Source organism: Strongylocentrotus purpuratus, unplaced genomic scaffold (assembly GCF_000002235.5).
Source record: "Strongylocentrotus purpuratus isolate Spur 01 unplaced genomic scaffold, Spur_5.0 spur5_scaffold_1, whole genome shotgun sequence".
Lineage (NCBI taxonomy): Eukaryota > Metazoa > Echinodermata > Echinoidea > Camarodonta > Strongylocentrotidae > Strongylocentrotus > Strongylocentrotus purpuratus.
The window spans coordinates 30,511,085-30,532,834 of NW_022145594.1; the positions used below are offsets into that span (position 1 = coordinate 30,511,085).

At 39.0% G+C, this 21,750-nt stretch overlaps 1 protein-coding gene across 2 annotated transcripts in view; it reads right to left on the reverse strand.

Moving 5' to 3' along the window:
• LOC105441716 overlaps nt 1–14,779 on the reverse strand; it is a 33,125-nt gene extending 18,346 nt beyond the window's left edge. For both annotated transcript variants that reach the window (XM_030978021.1, XM_030978022.1), the window contains exons 1-4: nt 14,451–14,779; nt 5,477–5,637; nt 4,721–5,004; nt 1,373–3,126 (exon numbers count right to left, since the gene is read on the reverse strand). In XM_030978021.1, the coding sequence (XP_030833881.1) occupies nt 1,373–3,126; nt 4,721–5,004; nt 5,477–5,637; nt 14,451–14,516 (2,265 nt within the window). In that variant the 5' untranslated portion in view covers nt 14,517–14,779. The remainder of the gene's footprint in view (nt 1–1,372; nt 3,127–4,720; nt 5,005–5,476; nt 5,638–14,450) is intronic.
• Between the last annotated feature and the right edge of the window lie 6,971 nt (nt 14,780–21,750).

Below are 21,750 nucleotides of genomic sequence, written 5' to 3' on the forward strand. Positions count from 1 at the left end.
GATTGAAATATTCAAAAAATGAGTGTGCTGCCTTGTGCTTGGACTGCACTAATGTAATACCAACATGCTCTCTGAGAATTGGAACTACCTACTCTAAATGAAAGGAGAGAAAAACTAGCATCGAGTTTGGGCAAAAGATTGCCCAGCCCATCATCAAACTTTCACCACGGGCTTCCTCCCTTGCGATCAACTTTATATTGTCGATCATTGCGAAATGGCCAAACCTAGTCCGAAGTTTTTTGTAAAACAGAGCGCTACAAAAGAAGTGCTCTCCATTACCTCATCATAGGCTCTTGAATTTAAATTTAAAGTAAAGGGGGGGGGGGGAAGGGAGCCATAAATAAATTTGTTGTGCAATATACTTAGGTAAAACTACCAGCAAAATCCCATTAACCTCAGTTTAATGCGTTTATCTTGTCATTATTGTCCATTATTTAGTGTTAATTAGATTACTATACCATATGTACAATTTTACACTCCATTCAAGCCCTGCAAAAAAAAATTGATGCACTTTATCAATATTGACCAACTTGACGGTTTATAATTATGCAATATTTTTTTTTACTCTTTTTAATACTCATACCGTTGATTAAAATTATATTCTCTTTTGAATTTATTATAAATACTTTAAACCTTGAATTAAACCAAATATCTGTAACCAAATTATTGATGTATCTGCCGACAACCCACAGGCAAGAGAGAGGGAGAGGGAGAGGGAGAGAGAGAGAGGGGGGGGGGGTGGGGTGGAAGGGGATGGATAGAATGGTGGGAACAATGGACATAATTTATTGATCAAAAGTGTGATTTAATTCTCTCCATGAATTATGTTTCATGACTTATATTTATTCTGTTTCTGTTTTTCTTAAATTATTTAATCTACAGTGTTCTATGTACTGTGAGCATCATCTGGCTTTTGGATATTCTTACCATATTTAGTATTGTACTTTATGTAATTTTAAAACATGCTTGTAAAGTGTGAACAATTCAGCCATTGGCTGCTAATCATATTTTGGTTAATACCATGAATAAATGGATAAATAAAAAAACATTAAATACCGGTAGCCATTCCTAAGAAAAAAATGTGTGCCTGAAGATGCCTGTTGGGTTTGCAATTGAAGGGGAAGTCCACCCTGATATTAAGTTGATTTTAATTAAAGCAGGAAAAGGAGAGAAACAAATTATTGAAAGTTTGAGCAATATCTGATTTAAAATAGGGAAGAAAAAAATTGAATTTGAAATCATTTTAATAATGTTTTGCTGAAACTGTCACTGACCTGTTTTTCACACTTTCTGCTTCTATTCAAACCAACTTAATATCAGAGTGGACATCCCCTTTAAATTATAATAAATGTATGTAAGATATCAAACTTACCACATCTTTATATACACCTAGTCCAGTGAATACATAACCTGCTATGGTGTGTGCTGTCATGACTGGCCATATTCTCAGAGATGACATTCCACCCCTCAACAAGGCTGCCGCATCTAGGTCCTGACTCTCAAAGGATACATCAACCAAGAAATCCATCTTATCGTTGTCTAAGGTGCCACCCTGTAACATGCATTTCATGACATGGTTTGCAATGGCTTTGTCCCGTGACACAGTGAAGTACAGGAGATACCTAAACTCTTCCTTCCTAGGCAGCACTACTTGCTCAATCAGCCTGTTGAATTCATTGGGATCTAATTCATACAGGGCAGCAAGATGAACCCCAGCCATGTACTCCTGAAAGAGTTTGTGTGGAAAGAAGATTGTAGACTGCAGGTACGGATTGCTCTTATCATATATAGATGACAGTTTTTTCTCCTGAGACAACACCCCTACTCTGCAAGCTGTTTCAATGGAGTCGGAGCACTGTTCAAAATCATCTTCTTTGAAACTAAGGATGTTTTCTTGTAGCCCGATGAAAGCAACTTTGGCAACTGGTTCCATGAGCTTCTCAATTCGACAGCGAAAGGCTTGGAAAGATGGGCTGTCTAAATCTGTGATCTCTTTCTGAGCATAATGCACCTTCAAGAATTCAAACATTTCATCAAATATTTGAGAAAAAGTTTGTAATGACTTCAACTTTTCTTGTTTTTCGTCACTAAGTTCTCTCCACATAAGACAGAGCATAGCTATGTAGATAGGATACGGGGCCATATTCTTAGATATGATGTCATTGTCCTTGGTAAATTGGATAAGCTGACCTGCTTTGGCCACATCTTCTGGAAAGTACTTGTGAATGTAAAGCTCCACACTATTCTTGCTAAAACCTTCCACATGAATGAAAGTGTACAGCTTTCTCAGACTATCATTATCTCTTATCTCTGTGACCTTCCATGGGCGGCTTGTCACCAACACCGGGCAAGTGGCAAGTTCATCTGAACGAAGAATGTCTGTAAGTGCAATGTCACCTCTCTCTGAAGAACTTCCACTTGCCTCTGCACTGTTGACTCTTGGCTGCAAAGTGGCACTTGATGACTTTGGCTGCATTGACTTTTGCCGCTCATTCTTGTTCATCTTTGATTCTGATCTTGCCTTGGTTTGATCAGCAGACTTTGGCTGGTGACATTCAGACTTTGAACCAGCTTCCCCTTCCTGTACAACCTTGCCCTTAAACTCATCTAATCCATCAAATGCAATGAATACATGAGTTGGATTTGATCGGATGTACTCAGTGATCTGGCAGGCTGTTGCTGGGTTGTCCTTGGAGAGATATGACTTAGCAATCTCACCGATCGTGTATTGTTCGGCTTCACGAAAAGGGACAACAAGTACCCACACAAACTTTCGGACAGCAGGACTGTCATTTATCCAGTCCCAGGCAATCTTAGCACAGAATGTTGTCTTTCCAGCCCCAGCCTCTCCCTGAACCATGATCCTCTTGGGGAACTCTCCATTGACTTCGAGTTTAAAGAGATCACTGTACTCAAGTGGTCGCTTGCGGTTTTTCCGATATTCCTCTTCCAGGACAAGGTTTGTGTACATGTCTGTGAATGGTACAATGGAATCAGGGTCGAGAGGATCATCTCTGATCTTACAGAAAGTTGTCCGGTACTTGAATTTGAAATCATCTGCACATCTCTTGATCAGGTCAGGAGAAAGTGATTGGGTCTGTGATCCTGGCCTTGTAACAGGTGCACCTTTAAAAGGGTGATAATTTCTTCCGAATATTAAAATGTTTTTGTTTAGGATAATCATAACATATACACATGAACATAAAAACAAATTTCTGATGTATTTATTGTTGTCAACTTTTCAAGATTAAATGAGAACAGATAATAACTTATTGTCTGCATATCATACATGTATACTATTGCTGATGCATGACATGTATTTTTGTTTTCCTTTTTATTTATCTCATTAAAATTTGTCTTTAGGTATGAAGGTATATACATATGTATATTTATGTATCCATAAGTAACATGTCAATATCATTATTTTCCATCGCTTAACAGTATGGAAATAGTGATGAACCATATAAAGCTTATATTTTATAGCTCAAAGAACAATTACACTTGAAATAGAAAGAAATGAGAAAAATGTAGATTTCCTTTTGTTTTGTACACAAAAATCAGAAATTATTCCATTTTGGGGCTGAGATTATAAGGTCACAAAAGATAAAACGACTCTGTAGTGGTACAATTTTCATAAGCTTGGTGTCAAAAGATGAGCATGACTTGAAAAAAATGGTCAGAAAGTGGCTGGGCTTGAAATGCCAAGAAATTTGAATGATAATCCTTGTACAGCTTCATGTAAAACTAATTTCATCATCATCATTTCCCTTTACTACACAACCACTAAGTTAGTGGGTCTGTAACCATGTATTAAAGGTACTATGTCCAATTTGTAGGCCAAAAAAATTAAAAGGTTAAATTCCAACGGCATTTGAAAGATAATACTAATTTAGAACTTCCCTAAAAAGGGGGGGGGGGGCTTGAAAATGTCTATAAGTGGGAAAATAATGACTACTAGTTGTCGAATCGACTTAGGAGCTATAGAGCCAGTAAGTAATAGTCTGATTTTCAGACCATTGTACCGAATGGTCGTACTTTTTCTGCTGTGCAAATATTCAATTAGTTTAATTTTGGCCATTACAAAAAGTGGGTTATCGATGTAGACAAATGCACATGTAACCTTTACAGCTCATTTTATGTATGTTATTACCAAAGAAGAAAAAAAGCCAGTCAGTCACTCAATAGTGTCTGACAGTGAAGTCTAGCAAGTAAACAGGTTTCTTTGCATAATTTGAATATAAGGACACTGCTAACGTTAAAATTTCACAGATAGGAATCATAGGACATACGTGACATATTCATAATTCTTGCAAAGTTGTACAGAATTTGATGTTGGCTGCAAAAGGGACATAGTATCTTTAATGGCCACAGCCCATGAGACCAACAGCTCACAAGACAGACAATATCTGTCTAGCAAACCATCTGAAAAGTTGTTAGAAGGTCCATGAGACCAACGACCCAAAGACTGACAGCCCATGAGACTGACATGTCATTCTCATGGGTGTTCCAACTGACAACTATTTTAAGGGTTAAACAAACCGGCAGTATCAGTCTCGTGGGCTGTTTGTCTACTGGGATGTCCTGCTATAAAATAGCCCTATTTGTACCAAACGAGGAAGTGTCACAACAGTGTTTGTTGGCTGCCTGCAAGAGCAATACATTATCAATGGCAGTAAGGGCCTTCTTGCAGGCAGCCGACATGATTCCTTTTTATTCTCACCTGTCCTGTTTGGGACTAGACTGCCAGCAAGAAGTTCTCCAGAGAGGGACCCTAAGTTACTTCTTTCTAATCCCTCTGCAAGAAGAGCCCTGATGTCTGTGCCTTGAGGCTGTTTGTCTCTCCATCTTGTGAACACAGTCATCAATGCATCACTGGTATTTTGGCTCTCTTTCTCGATTTGACCGAGCTCTGCATTTGGGATGTCAAAGTTAATGCCCACCTCTTTGTAGTAGCTAGGATCAATTTGCTTGGACAGCTTAAAGAATTCTCTCTCACTGACAATCCTGTAATTAAAAAAATAGATTTTATCAAGCATATCTTAAATACTAAGTATCTTATAAGTCTTATTATATTGTAACCCTTACTGTACCCACCTATCTTCATACTTAGTAAGTTTAGTTCAGTTCTTAAAAAGCCTTTGGGCGAAACAGACAACGACAACTACATGGAAGAATAAACTACTTGAGCCTACAAATATGTACACTAGCTCCTACAGTTGAGCACTGTTAATACCTGCAGCTTCATAAGCATACCTATCTGATTTCATGAAGCTACATGTACTGATGAGATTTATTCAAAGGTATATTGAAGCATACAGACACAAGACTTATACCTCATTGAGCAGTGCACTTGAATATGGAAGAAAAATTGGCATGCATGTTTGTGATGTTACTAAGAAAAATACTTAATATCCCTACTGCTCATTACTGTGGCAATAATGAACAGGAAATAAGCTTCAAATACATATAGACTGACCTGTCTGGTCCAGGGTTGGTTTCAACATCACCAGATCTCACCAGGAGGATCATGAGCAGATAGAGAAGGTAGAATCCATCCATGGTGCAAGATGTCCTTCTTATTCTACAGAAACTCAGTCCGCTGGAAAGGTACATGAATGATAGCCCCAGCAAGAAATCCTGTAATTTACCCCCAAAAAAGGGAATTCTGCTGTTTACTATGCAAATTGAATTCAAATTCAAATTCAAATTCATTTTATTCATTTCCATTTTCAATAAAAACAATACAAAGGTATATATAATGATAAGCATTTGCAATATATAAGAAAATGAAAATAGGGAACTAAAAAATAAGGCCAAATGTCCTTGTAGAGGCATGTCCTCTGTTCATCTAGTTTGTTGTCCCGTTAGTGATCGCAAAATTGAATTGAATTGAACGGGTGAGCGTCGGCCTGGACAGTGCCAGGCGCTGGCAAAAAAAAAAAAAAAAAAAAAAAAAATTGCAGCCTTATTACAATGTAACATGTCAGGATTAAAAAAACTAAAAAAAAACGGCTATGATCTCATCAGATGTTTACGGTTCAAACATAATCAAATAATATTCACACAAACATGACACAAATCTGACACTAAATATGCCATACTCTAATAACAAAAGTGGCAATACAGTATGCCCCTTGACTTGCAGGGGTGGGCCTGGCCTGACATATCCGAATACTGCTGAAATTACTCCCGTAGTGCAGTGGCCAGGAACTTGAGTGCCGTTTTGCCGATATGCTAGGCGTGGCGGCCGTGGTGCGCATGGTGCTGCAAACGCTCACACAATGACCCCTGGGTGACCGTATACTAATTACTTACGGTATAGTTACGAGTTTTATATATGTATCATATAGAAGACAATACTTCAACTTGATGGAACTGCTTATAAATGGATGGAAGCAGTGGCGTAATGAGCAAAAACGTTTGGGGGGGCTGAACGTTTGTCAAAGTGAGGTCTAGGGGTAAAGCCCCGACGGGGGTCAAGGGGCGGATCCCCGAAGCTCAAGGGGTATGGGAAAACAGTGGCGGTTTCAGGAATATCTTACCGGAGGGGGGGGGGGGCACAAAATGGCATGGGGTTAAATATATATAAAACGATAAAGCGACAGAGCGAGGCTTTAGCGGCGAGGGAGCAGAGCGACCAAGCGGGGGTGGGTCTGGAAGGGGGTTCTGACCCCCTCCCTGAGTAGGAAGCATTTGCAATTTTAGAACCACATTAGACGCATTTTCAGGCACTTCCTGGAGTAATATGACATAAAATTGCTTTCTCCTACCCCCTCCAAGAGATCTTTTGCAATTTGAGAACCATATTTGGCGCATTAATGTCCACCGGCACTTCCTGGAAAAAAAGAGGCCTTCTGATTGATTAGACGTTCAGGGGGGGGGGGGGTAGGAGGGTTGTAGAGGCCACCGCTAACTGACAAAACTAGCCACCAATTACCGACAAATATATTAACACTAATGCCCCAATATCTACTAATTTAAGCCTATAAATCCGGGGCCAGGAACTAAGTTATTTTTCAGTTGTTCCACTCCCGCGCGAAGCGCGTAAGCTGTGACACTTCATTAAATTATTAGAGGAAGGAGCCGATCCGTTATACCATTCTCGACTCTTCTTGTTTCGCACGCCCCTCCCGCGCGAAGCGCAGAAGCTATGACGTTTTATTTAAATATTAAAGAAAGAAGACGATTCATTGTACTGTTCCCGACTCTTAATCCTTGCCTGAATTCAGTTCGCCCCCTCCCGCGCGAAGCGTGGAAGCTTTGACGTTTCAATAAATTATTACTCTTAATCCTTGTCTGAATTCAATTTCGCTCATCCCGCGGGAAGCGCGGAAGCTTTCACGTTTCATTAAATTATTAGAGAAAGATGACGATTCGTTGTATCGTGTCCTTGTCTGAATTCAGTTCCCCCATCCCCCTCCCGCGCGAAAGCTTTGACGTTATTCTTAATCCTTGTCTGAATTCATTTTCGCCCATCCCGCGCGAAGCGCGGAAGCTATCACGTTTCATTAAATTATTAGAGAAAGAAGATGATTCATTATAACGTGTTCTAATTGTCTGAATTCAGTCCCCCCCTCCCCCCCCTCCCGCGCGAAGCGCGGAAGCTATCACGTTTCATTCAATTATTAGAGAAAATAGACGATTAATAATTGTAGCGTGTCCTTGTCTGAATTCAGTCCCCCCCCCCGTCCCCCTTTGACGTTTCATTTAATTATTACTCTTAATCCTTGTCTAAAATCATTTTCGCTCATACCGCGCGTAGCGCGGAAGCTTTCACGTTTCATTAAATTATTAGAGAAAAAAGACGATTCATTGTATCGTGTCCTTGTCTGAATTCAGTTTCCCCTCCCCCCCGCCCTTCTGCGCGAAGCGAGGAAGTTTTGCCATTTCATTTAATTATTACTGAAATCATTTTCGCTCATACCGCGCGTAGCGCGGTAGCTTTCACGTTTCATTAAATTATCAGAGAAAGAAGGCGATTCGTGTACCGTTAATCCTTGTCTGGATTCAGTTTCCCCACTGAGCGTGACGATGTACATGTACGTATATGGAACGATCGTTCGCAAATCTGTGCATGCACAGCCCGAGTGGTGGGTTGCATGTTATCTCCCGGTAGTGCTTGTCGCAGTATAGCTTCTGGAAAGGTTTCTACTAGTGTTACTGTTAGTGGCCACTAATGCCCATTAGTGACTATTAAAAACATTGCTCTTCCTAGCTATTTGCGAATGTGTCAGTTTGCAACAGAAATGGAAAAACGCACATTTTGTTGAAAATCATGTTATTATCACGAACATTTATAAATCACCTGTATGGAATTAAAAATAAGTCATGGTTTCATTTTATTTTGGGGGGCTGGCGCCCCCCTAGCTCCCCCACCAGTACGCCAGTGGATGGAAGTGCTTATAAATTGATATAAAATAAAATAAATCAAAATCTCTATAGGCCTAATCTTTAAGGGATTGGGTAACTTTATCTCAGATTCTGAAACAAAATCCATGATTTAGCTTATGCTGCAATGATAATCATAAACCTTTAGGTCAGTCAGTAACCCCATGACTTTTACAAGCCGATCGCCTGTCTGAAATCAAGATATTTATGAGTGGAAATTGAAATTTAATTTGGCGTTTTTCTAACAGTTTTTATAACACTACAGTCCATTGGGGATAATGAGTACGGTATGGTAAAACCGGTCACTCACAGATTTTTACTTTTTTGAGGCACTTCGTGATCATTTTGAAGCGCAATTTTTTTAACACAATGTATCTCAGATTTAACATTGTTAAAAGATGCCTTTAATAAGTTAGTTCGAATTAGCCACTGGAGTCGTATGACGTCAACGTGTCATAGCATTAAGAAATATCTGTTTAATTTAGCTTATAATTGATTACCATTACCTTTCATGTCTGTACCTTTCCTATCGCACTTTGTATAAATGTATCATATAAGTATTTCATCTTTTGCACAAGCTGCGCCTTGAGCATTTGACTGTCAAGTGGATTTGGCGCCTTATAAATCATATGTATTATTATTATTATTATAGCTAGGTCACATGAGCATAATATCTCCAAACGCCCACAAGCGTGTGTGTATAGTGTCTATACTATGGGATGGTGGGAAGAAGGAAACAAATGCGTGTGATGCAATAAACTTATGAAGTGCTACTGCGCGGATCGGATCGGAGCGAATGGTGATTTCCTATTTTACGAAAGTATCATTTCTGTGTACAGCCTTGGCAGCTTGCATGGATGATGAAAATCAAAATTCCTTGTCAATAGCGAGAAATTAGCTAAAATTGGGATTGTTTAATGCCACTACTTTACTTGTCTATAACATAGTCTATGATGGCCGACCATTGCCACTTCCTATATATGTATCATGCAGGTGCGGGTGCTCTTAAAATTACCTCATGGGGAATCCCCTCAAATTTAATGGCATTCCGGTTATGCGAATATGCAGTTGTAGGCTAGCGTAGAAATGAATTGAATGGCTGAAAGAGAACAAAGACATGTTTGTTGTTGTTGTGACAGTGCACTTGTAAATACTTTATCACTCAAGTCATTTGTTTCTTGTACTATTGATGCATGACATGAATACATATATATTTGTAATAGCACTTCCTCAGGCAAGGTGCCTAGTATAGCGCCATCTATTGCTATTCACTTGATATTAAACACTCAGAAGGCTACATGAACATGGCTGTGCTGAGGTTCAAGAATCTCCTTTTTGCTAGAGCATCGATTAAAGTCATAATATTTTGATGGCCCTGTCTCCGAGAGCTGCTTTACGCTTGGTGCGTCCGTAATTGCGCTCTGAGCTCTTATGCCCCAAAAGCTTACTACGCCCTCTACGTTTTCTGCAAGATAACTAATTGTAGCGTACTGGTTAGCTACAATATTGTCATTAAGTCAGGCACAGAGGTTAGTTTTGTTATATATTTAATGTATTTCTATGAATTGTCGAAACATAAAGTGTAAATTAGTGTGTGTGTTTTGAACTTCATACTGAGAGATGTTGATGTTAGTATGTAATACATGCAAGCCCATGCTGTTATGATATATTATGTACATTTGATTTTATATTAAGAAAAAGGATAACAGTAAAGATACTGCTAATAATTTGAAGATATATTATGAGAGTGCTGAAGCACTAAGTAGAGATTTGGAATTTATTATTGTCTGGTTAATTGTTTAAACAAGCTATAGTGAAGTCTAGTTAAGACACTTGTATTGTGAGTTTGTATTTATGTATTGTAAAGCCATAATGCAGATGGACTAGAATAGTGACTGGGGTTATGTTAATAGGTTATGAAGATCATGACACAATTTACATTATTTTACGAGTTTCTCAAAGAGACTGTGTTATTGCTATATTGACGAGTCAATGCTATGATGTACTTGTATTTATGATTCTTTATCTGTGATTTATCCACAGTTTTCACGGAATGAAACGGAATGAAATGGTTACCACTCAAATCATTGAAGCGTTGGTCACAACCCACCGTGCGTGTTTTTAGTCCGTACTGTTTTTTGGGAGGCTATGGCTGCCACATTTTTCTAAATAAGGTAGGGATGGAGTGGAAACGGCAGGGAGGGAGTACCGGCAACGCACGTCACACTCACTGGGGGTGAATCGGTAGCCTGACCACAACCCGAAAGCAGCGAAAGTTCCTCCTGCACTAAAAGTGCTACGGTGTGTCTGCCTTCTCCCAAATCCGTACGGAGGCGGTACTCACCACGTACCGATACCCAAATTTTGTCCACGTTTTTGCACGTAGACAGCACGCACTTGCGAGTACGACAGGTTGTGACCACCGCATTAAAGCTACAGATTCCCGTAGAAGCCTTTGTTTAGACTTATTTATTTGATATCGACCTCGCTGCAGCCACAGTTGTAATCGAGTATCTGCTATTGTGGTCATTGGTCACAATCTTAATCAATTTCGTTAAATCTGACTGCCAGTTTTTTATCTGCAATTTTTCCAATAGTTATTATATTCTGCATTATATGTTGTAAATTGGAATTTTATATGTTGTAAACAAATAGGAATTATGTGGTGCAAAGGTGTCCTGCTTCTCCAGCCAATAGGGACTTTTAGATTTGCATGTTGACATAGTGGACTGCTACTTGTGACATCCTTTTATACCGCCAGTGCCTTAAAAGGATGTCACACGTAGCAGTCCACTATGTCAACATGCAAATCGAAAAGTCCCTAATGATAAATTGTTTCCCTCCTTTCTGGGGGTATCTCTATTACTCATTTGGAGTACCCCCTATAGGGATTCCCATTGAATTGTTTCCCTCCTTCATGTGGGTATTTCTATTACTTATTTGGAGTATACGGTACCCGTATATGGATTCTCATTGAACTCTCTGGCTTTGCATGAGTGCATTTCTTTTGTGTACGTGCTGGCATCAGCAAATGCTTTTTATGTACAAAGTTCACCATAATAATTATAATAGCGGGCTCTTGCATAGCGCTCATGTCTGTCAGACTTGACACTCCTGGCGCTCCTGATGATTTAAATTTTTTTGTTCAAATTTTGTTATCACTTTTCCAGAGGCTGTTTATGATAAGAAATCAATAGAGAGAAGACTCAAACTTCAGTTCTTAGTACTCCAGATGCTGTCTTTTTTTTCTTCAATTAAATCAAACCCTTTCAATTATATAGGTATGATATTGAAGTAGACCTAATCCAATTTGTTGCAAAGCAAGTTGACTTGACACATGCAAATTAATAGCTTGGACTTGTTCTCAGTACTCGTTCTAGCAGAGATCAATGGAGACGAGGGTTGAATAAGACTATAGTACTTAGTAGAAACCTAACCATTAGCTCAGTGCATTTACACTATAACCAAAAATCATCAATTTTTCTCACATTCCGGTATTTCGACACAAAAAAAATAATCAAAAAAAAGAAATCCTACTCTGGAGAATGTTTTTTTAAACACCTGATATTTTGCAGTGTTAAAGGCAGACTTCGGTAAGCTAAACAAGATACCGACTTCTGCTCATGTGACCTCCTCACTTCAGTGGTTCAAATGATACACATGCTCTACTCAGGGCACTGACGAAGCAAACATCAGTTACCAAAATTTCTTCCTTATAATTCCTTGTCATTAGACATTTTTAGAACCCTAATCTGACCTTTTTTTCATGGTGCATATCAACATAATTTAATCTAACTTTTTCTGAAGTTTCATGTTAATACACCCTTTCTCCACAGAATTAGGGGATTGTAAGTGTGGGGGTGTTTTCTCACACTTCGCATTCAAGACCTAGATTTCATGCATACAAATTGTATAAATATGTGCGAATTTGAGGACGCTTCAACGGTTTTTGTATGTTTTTTTCTTTCCAGTAGTGTAAATCATAGACCAAAAAAAAAATGGGATGCATCTCCCAGTCTCAATAAAATCATGTAGAACCTTAAATTCAATAAGAAGAAAGCATTTCTTTCAGAGTACATTGTTTGATCTTTTCCCAGTGCTGAATTAATATTCATTATTATTTTCAATTTCCTATAAAATATCCATCACTATATTTTATAACTCCTGTATACTTATATAATGTGTTGGTGTCAGAGTTATTTACATCAGCGTATTTTTATTTTCATTTTCATTGTCATCATCAACATCATCCTCAACACCAGTTTTTGGTTTTAATTTTTGGTCATCACCACATGCCCCCTCCCCCTGGCCTAGCTTACCTTTCCCCCGAGCTATCACGCTATCAAGCAATAGCTTAATGTAATTAATATCCCATCTTTTTCTGCAACTTTCTAAATGAATAATACTTGGTATTGTTTTATCAGTTAAATTATGTTTTTGTTAAAAATTATTTTGTATACAGTGCAGTGCGGCCCAGAAAAACGAAACCGAGAATTATCATAACTTAATCACGATTACAATTAACAAATGACACATATTTGTAAAGCTTAGATCCTCCTCTTTCATTTGATGCATTTCATATGATGCATATTTCATGCATGAGTGATGAAAATAAATTTGAAGAAACGGTACCAAAAAGTCATTTGGCGGACGGTATCTGAATGTCAAAGAGAAAATCACATTTCTAGAAAGTCCATTTTTTCCCTTTCATATGACACCTCAATCAGTAAAGATGAGCTAGGAATAACAAAGATCTGTTTATTTAAATGCTTGCATTTCCATAAAATTTGTATTAAACAAATTCCCTTTCACTGGCTTGCTGGCTGCCTGCCGAAGCAACAAACAGAATTGACAAAAGACTTAACTCCGTTTCGTTGATGATCAGCCAAAGACAAAAAAAGGTTTTGAATCAGCGGCTTTTTTCACCAAGACTACATCTGGTTCCACTCACACCAGAAAATCAATACAAGGCATAGACCAAAAGCTTCAGTCTCTCTATATCGTCGGTTGTTCCACTGAGACTACGTCTGGCTCCACTAGACCTTCGATTATAGAGACTGAAGTTCGTCCTATGGGGACTGTACGGAACAATTGGTTCGGTTCGGCTGGACCGAGATGAATGAGATATGCAACAAGATTTTCACTCTTTACATCCTCATAAATGCTGCAATATTGCAATAATTAGAGTCTAGATCTATATTAAAAAATTAAAAATAACATATTGGTCTATATAGCTTATTTGACTTACGATCTATAGCTTGCTCATTTAGATCCTAAATTAATGATTAATCCGAGAAAGTCTCGTAGTCAAATAACTCCGTTGTCAGCCATCTTCGGTTTTAGTTGATGAATATTCATTTTTTCTTTTCGAACGTCCAATAGCTACCGTACATACGTACGAGTCAGCCCGGCTTGACCAACGAACTCTCACGAAACGAGTGCTCTGATTGGACATTGGCTATGTTTTGGTAGGTTGACCCAGAAATATATCGGCCGCTGGGTCATGTCATTACTAGTTCGAGTGCATGAACGTACCGTTTCATTGTTCTGAGACGAAAATGGGATAACTCATAATAGAGTAAGTCCGTAAATTTCTCATTTTAAAATAGTAAATAAAAATGTAATTACTCCAGATAGGAATATACAAATACATAGTATTTGTCTATCTGCTTTATAGATCAGAAACTTAGATCTAAATAAAGAAAATTGGGGGAGAAAATGTCGTGAGCCAACATTACAAAAAGATGTCCAGAATTGGCTATAGATTACCCCCACGCCGGTACGAGATCGCTGGCGTACCGTCTGTATATGGGGAATGTCAACAAATGTCAGTTTTATTAAAGAAATGACCCATATCAGACGGTTATTTCTGTCTATACAAGGCAAAGCAAAGACACCAAGTTACTAAGTTATAACAAGATATGAGGAGGAGGAATATTACTGGAGTTGCATGGAATTGGAAGCCCATATACTCAAGTCAAGAACCTTCTTGCAGATTCTCTGGTAATTAAAGATAACATTAAATACATGTACAGTTTTAAGAAAGATATCCCCATACTTACCAGGTGGTAATTTTCTGTGGATACAGCTACATCGATTTTGGAAACCACTCGTTCGTTCGTCCGCATGCACAAGTACTGTATGTGTAGCGTTTATGGGGTGGTGGGAAGCCTGGAACAAATGCGTGTGATGCAATGCAGCGCTCCTGTGCTGATCGGATCAGATCTAGAGCGAATGCGGAATGGTGGTTTCCTATTTCACGAAAGTGTCATTTCTGTGTACAGCCTTGGCAGCTTGGATGATGGAAATCAAGGTTCTACGTCAATAGTGATAAATTAGCTGAAAATATGACGCAATGGCTGCGACATTGGGATCGTTGCGCACGTAATGCCACTACTATTCATTTGTCTATGATGGCCACGGCCACTGCCACATATATCGAGCGAGCGCGCGCGCTCTTATAATTACCTCATGGGGAATCCCCATTTTATGGCCTATGCCAATATGCGGTTGTAGTGTAGAAATGAGTTGATCGAATAGCTGAATGAGAACAAAGACAAGATTGTTGCAAGCAAGTACTAGTACCTGCGTGTTGTGGTCATTGGTCACAATCTTAATCATTTTCTTCACACCTGACTGCCGGTTTGTATGTGCATTTTCCCCTAGTTTTCCTATCTTCATTATGACATTGTTGTAGATTGGGACTTATATATATTGTAAATTAAATGTGCAAATATGCCCCTCCCCTTCTCGAGTCAATGACAAATTGTTTCCCTCCTTTCAGGGGGTATCTCTATTACTCATCTGGAGTACCCCCTATAGGAAAAAGTGGTGGATCTAGGGGGGGGGGGCAGCCCCTGGCCAAAAACAGGTAAATTTAACATTTTTTGACGAAAAAATGAAGACGGGCCCCTCCCCCTTTCCTCAAGAGGGGGGGGGGGGTAGGTTGATGTTGAGTAAACATACCTCCCCCTCCAACTTATTCGCTTGCTAGCTGATTAGGCACTCAAGAAATAAACAAATTAGTGCTCACTACCCCTCCTCCCACCCCATGAGAAAACACCTCCTTACCCCCCCCCCCCCCCCCCCCCCCACCCCACACGCTTATTTGCCGGCTGGCTGATTCGGCGCTAAATATATTCTCTCACGAATTGGGAAGAAACAAATTAGTGCTCCTTACCCCCTCCCCCCTGTTGAGAAAAAAACTCCTCTTATACCCTTACCCCCCCCCCCCCGCGCTTATTCGCCTCTAAATATTTTCTCCCGAATTTGGCCCCCTATTTGGCCCCTCCCTTGCCCCCGGCTGGGAATACTGTTGAATCGTTTCCATCCTTTTGTTGTTGTTGTTGTTGTTGTTGTTGTTATTGTTATTGGTATTGTTGTTGGGTTTCAAGGCTGTCCAATCTGAAAAGATTACTTCCGCCTGGCAATACTGTTTTTCGAGTTATTCAGTAATGATTATTAGATGGCGCTGTTTTCTTTTTTTCTGGTTCAAATATTGATTCAGTGAGTTTCACAGCTTCCGTTCAATCGATGGTGTGAACAATAATTTCAATGCCGACCATGAACAGGGTGCAGGTATCAAATAATAAAGGTTAACTGCCCAGTGCTAAACTATATTTTTCCTTTCCTACCTCTCCGAGAGAGAGAGAAGTTGAACATAAAATAATATAAATACAAAATAAAACTTTGGTTGTTAGGCCTATATATATAATTAACAAAAACAAAAACGAAAAAATTAAATACAATTTGCTCTTTACATCATCATGGCAAAGTTACGATAAAAGCCATCGGAGCGTACAGAGGATCTTTTCCCCCCAATAAGTTATGTAAACTCCTTTTTTTTAATTCAGCCATGCCATGTTCAATTTCCTAAAAACCCAAAGTCTGATGTCAGACAAGGAATCAAAATATACAAATTGTTATCGATCAAAAAAGGGGGTATCCAATCCCCTCACAATTCAGTTTATCATGGGGGTCGGACTCCTTAACCCCATGGATATATCACTGTCATCCAAAGGAAACTACGTCTCTTAATGAATTGGTAAAGATTGGTAAAGCGGCCCTGTTGCATACAACTTAAGTGTTATAAAAAACAAAATGCTAAATATCTATGACAAATTTGCTCTCAGCCAATCAAATGCCACGATTTCAGTAGCTTAATAACAGTTATTACATGTTTAACATGAGGGGGGAGGGGGTTGGTCTCATGCCTAATTTCACAAACCAATAAAAGCGCGGCTATACTGTCAAAGTGAACTCATTCCCTTCCCGAGATAAAATAACACACCCCTAAAGTAAAACGTTCACTCCTTTATCTATTGCTCTGCGTACAATTTCTTTGGATTCGGGTATCGGCTGATTCGGCTCCGTTTAAAGTCAACAAAGCTGATTGGAACGCAAATACTTGTTTTAATTACAAGACATGCTTTTTTAATAGACTCCTCAACTATGTTTTTTTTTACCACTGTGCCAATCTTAGATGATTTATTTGACAAATTGTATAATTTTGTCGTATCTTTTGTCTAATATTATGTTATCGAATTTGTATTTATTGCATATTCATTTGAACTTGCTATATTATGTGGAAAATGAAAGAAACCTTGAAGCCTTAAAACTCAATCAACTGAAGTCACTATCTATGTGTACATTGCCCATTATGTACAAAGATTAGGTTAGTATTCGAAGGGTATCTAGGCACAGGAATGGTTACCATGCTCTCTCTCTCTCTCTCCCCCTTTAATATATTCTCTTTTCTTTTTCACTGAGCATCAAGGTGCCTTTATTTACATTTTACATAATTCTATTTAAAGCTTATCTTACAGGAGGGATTAGACTGATTAGACTGCCCTGCAAGGTCACTGGACAGGTGGTTATCTCATCAACTCAGCTCTCAGTTAACATAAGAAAAAGAGGATCATGGGGGACCAATGGTCACCGATTAGGCATTGTTTGTTATATAGAGGGCGCAAGTAGCTACAAGTAGTGCAGTTGGCCTTTAAGTAGTCTTTAAACGGCGTCTCACCAATCAAGAAAGTAAAGAAAAACCACATTTTCAATCGTCCAACTTCTTATATCAAACGTCAAACTGCAGTGGGGCTGTTAAAATGTCTTTGGGCAAACTTATCAGAAACGGTTATTCAATTCATGTGACAGCGACCCTGTTTAAATTCTTCTTCTTCTTCTTCCAGTATAGTACAGTCCGCCGTTGGCGTATTATCGTACCTTGTGTTTGTCAAGTGCCGAGTGTACAGTGCAAGTAAAAAGGTTCTACAAGAATTCTATGTGCAGCTAAAAAACAGTCTGAAGCTCAACGGAGCTTGATGTGTTGCACCTTCTGCTTGAAAAGTTCCAAAGAGGTGCAATCGACGACAGCAGATGGTAAGGAGTTCCACAGTCGGATAGTATCTGGGTAGAATGTGGTTTGGAATAGCAAATTGGGGGAGTTTGAAGAGTTTCAAGCTCATGTCAAGCGTGGCAACATGATGAACAAATATCAACTACATGACAAAGCCGCATCCAGGATGGGAAAGAGCCTAAGGAGGAGATTATCAACTAGTTATATGACAAAATACTTTGTAAAATTGTCCTTCAAATCTACCCCTGATCACATTTTTAAAACAACTTCCAACATCCGAGTTTAGAATACCCGCAATCAACAATTTAGTTGATGAGTATTTCTAATAATTTACGATCACCACCAACGTATTTTTAAAAACCTCAGGAGGTGGACAAAAACTACTTACGGAAATCAACCTAAGGCACTTTCAATATATTACCTTATGCGTCCCCTATTGTGATGTCATAATTAGCATCCTCATCATTACCATGATCGTTATTATCATCATCATCACATCGTCATCATCGTCGTCACCATCACCATCACCATTATTGGCATCATCATAATTATCATCATCAAGTATTATATTCCGAAGTAGCATCATCATCATCATCATCACCATCATCATCATCATAATCTTTCTCATATACCCTCTCTTTCCAAATATTACAATCCTCTTCCTCCACCCTCATTTCATAGCCCCCTCCCCTCTATCTCGATCGCTAATTGCTTGCCGTTTCTGTATAAATCAAACACACTGTATTAAAAAAGACAAGCGTTATATTATGCGTATGAAACTGTATAGTATTACCAAGCACACCTTTTATTTTTGGACAGTATATTATCGCAGCAGGAGAATTTATCACAAATAGTGTACAAAAGAAAAGGGTGGAAGGAGAGAATTTGTCATTTCACTCATATCTGATTTGATTCGATGTCAAATTTGTATCGGTCAGGTAATGCCTTTCTTGCTCTCAGTGCAAAATATTCTAACACAAACCTTTCTTGATTAGCCACGTGTGATGGGCATGACATAGTTAATTGCCATCCTAAATCTCCTTCAGATATATCATGATGCGGCAACACCGTGGCGTTGTTTATGCTGATGTGGAGTGTAATATGCTTCACATTTCTGTTTCTTGCAACACAGAGCTCAGTGAAGACGTGCAGGATCTGGTTTGTATGCAGTTACCATTTATTTACACATTCAAAAAGGGCGGTCTACGGCGTCATATCTGTGGCGTTATTATTTGTCGTGCAAAATTTTCTTCAGGCAAAGATGAGGATGAGAAAACAAATGAAAAGTTAAGTTCTCAAAATGTATGTTTCATTTTTTCCCCATCATTTTATTTTATATTTGTTCATAGATTTACTCGGTTCCAATTCACTACATGTACATCGAATCTTCAAAAAAGTTGCATGTTACTTCAGAAAGTAAAATAAGCCAAGCCAACCAATAAAGCTATGGCTTTCAAATATCTATTTCAGATTGTTTTCGAAGCATGTTACCTTGAAGTATTTATGACCTTCCTTTGGAACTGACCAATCAGAAAGCAGGATGAGTAATGACACATCTGAGTTAAATTTCTCCTGAATTCAAGCTGCTTTGCTGCAATTAAAACTTTATGAATGGATGGTAAATCATTAAAAAAAAGAAAACACTGAGGGCATCATTTCACAAAACTATCTTCAGTACCAGTTCAGCAACATCCCATTGAAATGTGCTGGAACAAGCGTTTCAATCGGGATGTTGATGAACTTGTACTTGAGCTGTTTTGTGATAAGATGCCTAGTTTCCTAAAAAGTGATGAATTTATCAATTTTATTTTCACGCTCATGCACCAAGATTCTTGAAAGAGCCATAGTAGATAACTTGAAGTATATTCTAGTAGTAGGTATCATGGAGTGGCAGTAAGATATGTTGTTATTCAATGATATATCAATCAAATATTGGATAATGGAACTAGTTGTGAATATCTAGGTTTAACATTATGCAAATAAATAAAGTGATGTATCTGTATGTAAATAGCTTCTTTGTAATGTTGTACTTCATAAAACTGTTGTAGTGAAGTGTGAATAAAAAGACTATTTGATAAAAAGGAATAAACCAAACATCATTTGTGTGGTAATTCTCCATTTGGAACAATAACTCTCAACTCATGACATGCAGGTCACACCACGATGTAGGGTTCCTACGGTCATGGAGAAACGTGGAAAGTCATGACATAAAAAAGTTCTGGAAAATTCATGAAAATAAAGAAGAAAATAGCTTCCAAAGTCATGAAAAGTCATTGGAATTGATCATGGGTGTGGGTCGTATATGGCTATGGCCTTCCAGTTTGAACTGACAAATTTGTATGCCGCTTGGATGCCGCCACTGGCGTACTGGTGGGGGGGGGGGGGGGGCTTGGGGGCGCCAGCCCCCCCCCCCCAAATAAAATTGAACCATGACTTATTTTCACAAGTAATGTATAAATGTTCGTGATATCACATGATTTTCAACAAGATGCTATAGTTTCTCCATTATTTCTTGCAAACTGACCCATTCCCAAATAGCCAGGAAGAGCATATGTTTTTTATAGTCACTAAGGGCCTTATAATGGCCACTAACAGTAACACAAATTCATTTTTCAGAAGCTACTGTGCAAAGCACTGTCGGGAGATAACATGCTACCCACCACTCGGACTGAGCATGCACAGATTTGCGAACGAGCGTTCCATACTTACATCATGTAACACTGCACATATACCGTTAAGGGGCCCAGTGGGGGGAATTGCATTCAGACAAGTATAAGAGTAGAGAACGGTACAACGAATCGTCTTCTTTCTCTAATAATTTAATGAAACGGCAAAGCTTCCGCGCTTCGCGCGGGAGGGGGGGGGGGAAAACTATTTTCAGACTAGGATTAAGAGTCGAGAACGGTACAACGAATCGTCTTAATCTTTCTCTAATAATTAATGAAACGCGAAAATGATTTTAGACAAGGATTAAGAGTAATAATTAAATGAAACGACAAAGCTTCCGCGCTTCGCGTGGGAGGGGGGAACTGAATTCAGACTAAGACACAATAAAACGATTCGTCTTCTTTCTCTAATAATTTAATGAAACTTGAAAGCTTCCGCGTTTCGCGCGGGATGGGCGAAAATGTATTCAGACAAGGATTAATAGTATTAATTTATTGAAACTCAAAGCTTCCGCGCTTTGCGCGAAAGGGGGGGGGGATAGAATTCAGACAAGGATGAAGAGTCGAGAACGGTTCAACGGTACAATGAAAATGAATGAATCATCTTCCTTCTCTATAAATGTAATGGAACGTGAAAGCTTCCGCGCTTCGCGCGGGAGGGGGGGAACTGAATTCAGACAAAGACAATAAAAACGATTCGTCTTCTTTCTCTAATAATTTAATGGAAATTGAAAGCTTCCGCGTTTCGCGCGGGATGGGCGAAAATGAATTCAGACAAGGATTAATATTATTAATTTATTGAAACGTCAAAGCTTCCGCGCTTTGCGCGAAAGGTGGGGGGGGGGGACGGAATTCAGACAAGGATTATGAGTCGAGAACGGTTCAACTGTACAATGAAACTGAATGAATCGTCTTCTTTCTCTATAAATTTAATGAAACTTGAAAGCTTCCGCGTTTCGCGCGGGATGGGCGAAAAATGAATTCAGACGAGGAGTAATAGGCGAGACCGGTACAATGAATCGTCTTCTTTCTCTAATAATTAAATGAAACGTCATAGCTTCCGCGCTTCGCGCGAGAGGGGCGAAACAAGAATATAGAATCGAGAACGGTACAATGGATCGTCTTCTTTCTCTAATAGTTTAAAGAAACGTGAAAGCTTCAGCGCTTCGCGCGGGATGAGCGAAAACGGATCCAGACAAGGATTAAGAGTAATAATGTATTGAAACGTCAAAGCTTCTGCGCTTAGCGCGGGAGGGGGGAACTGAATTCAGACAAGGATTAAGAGTCGGGACCGGTACAATGAATCGTCTTCTTTCTCTAATAATTAAATGAAACGTC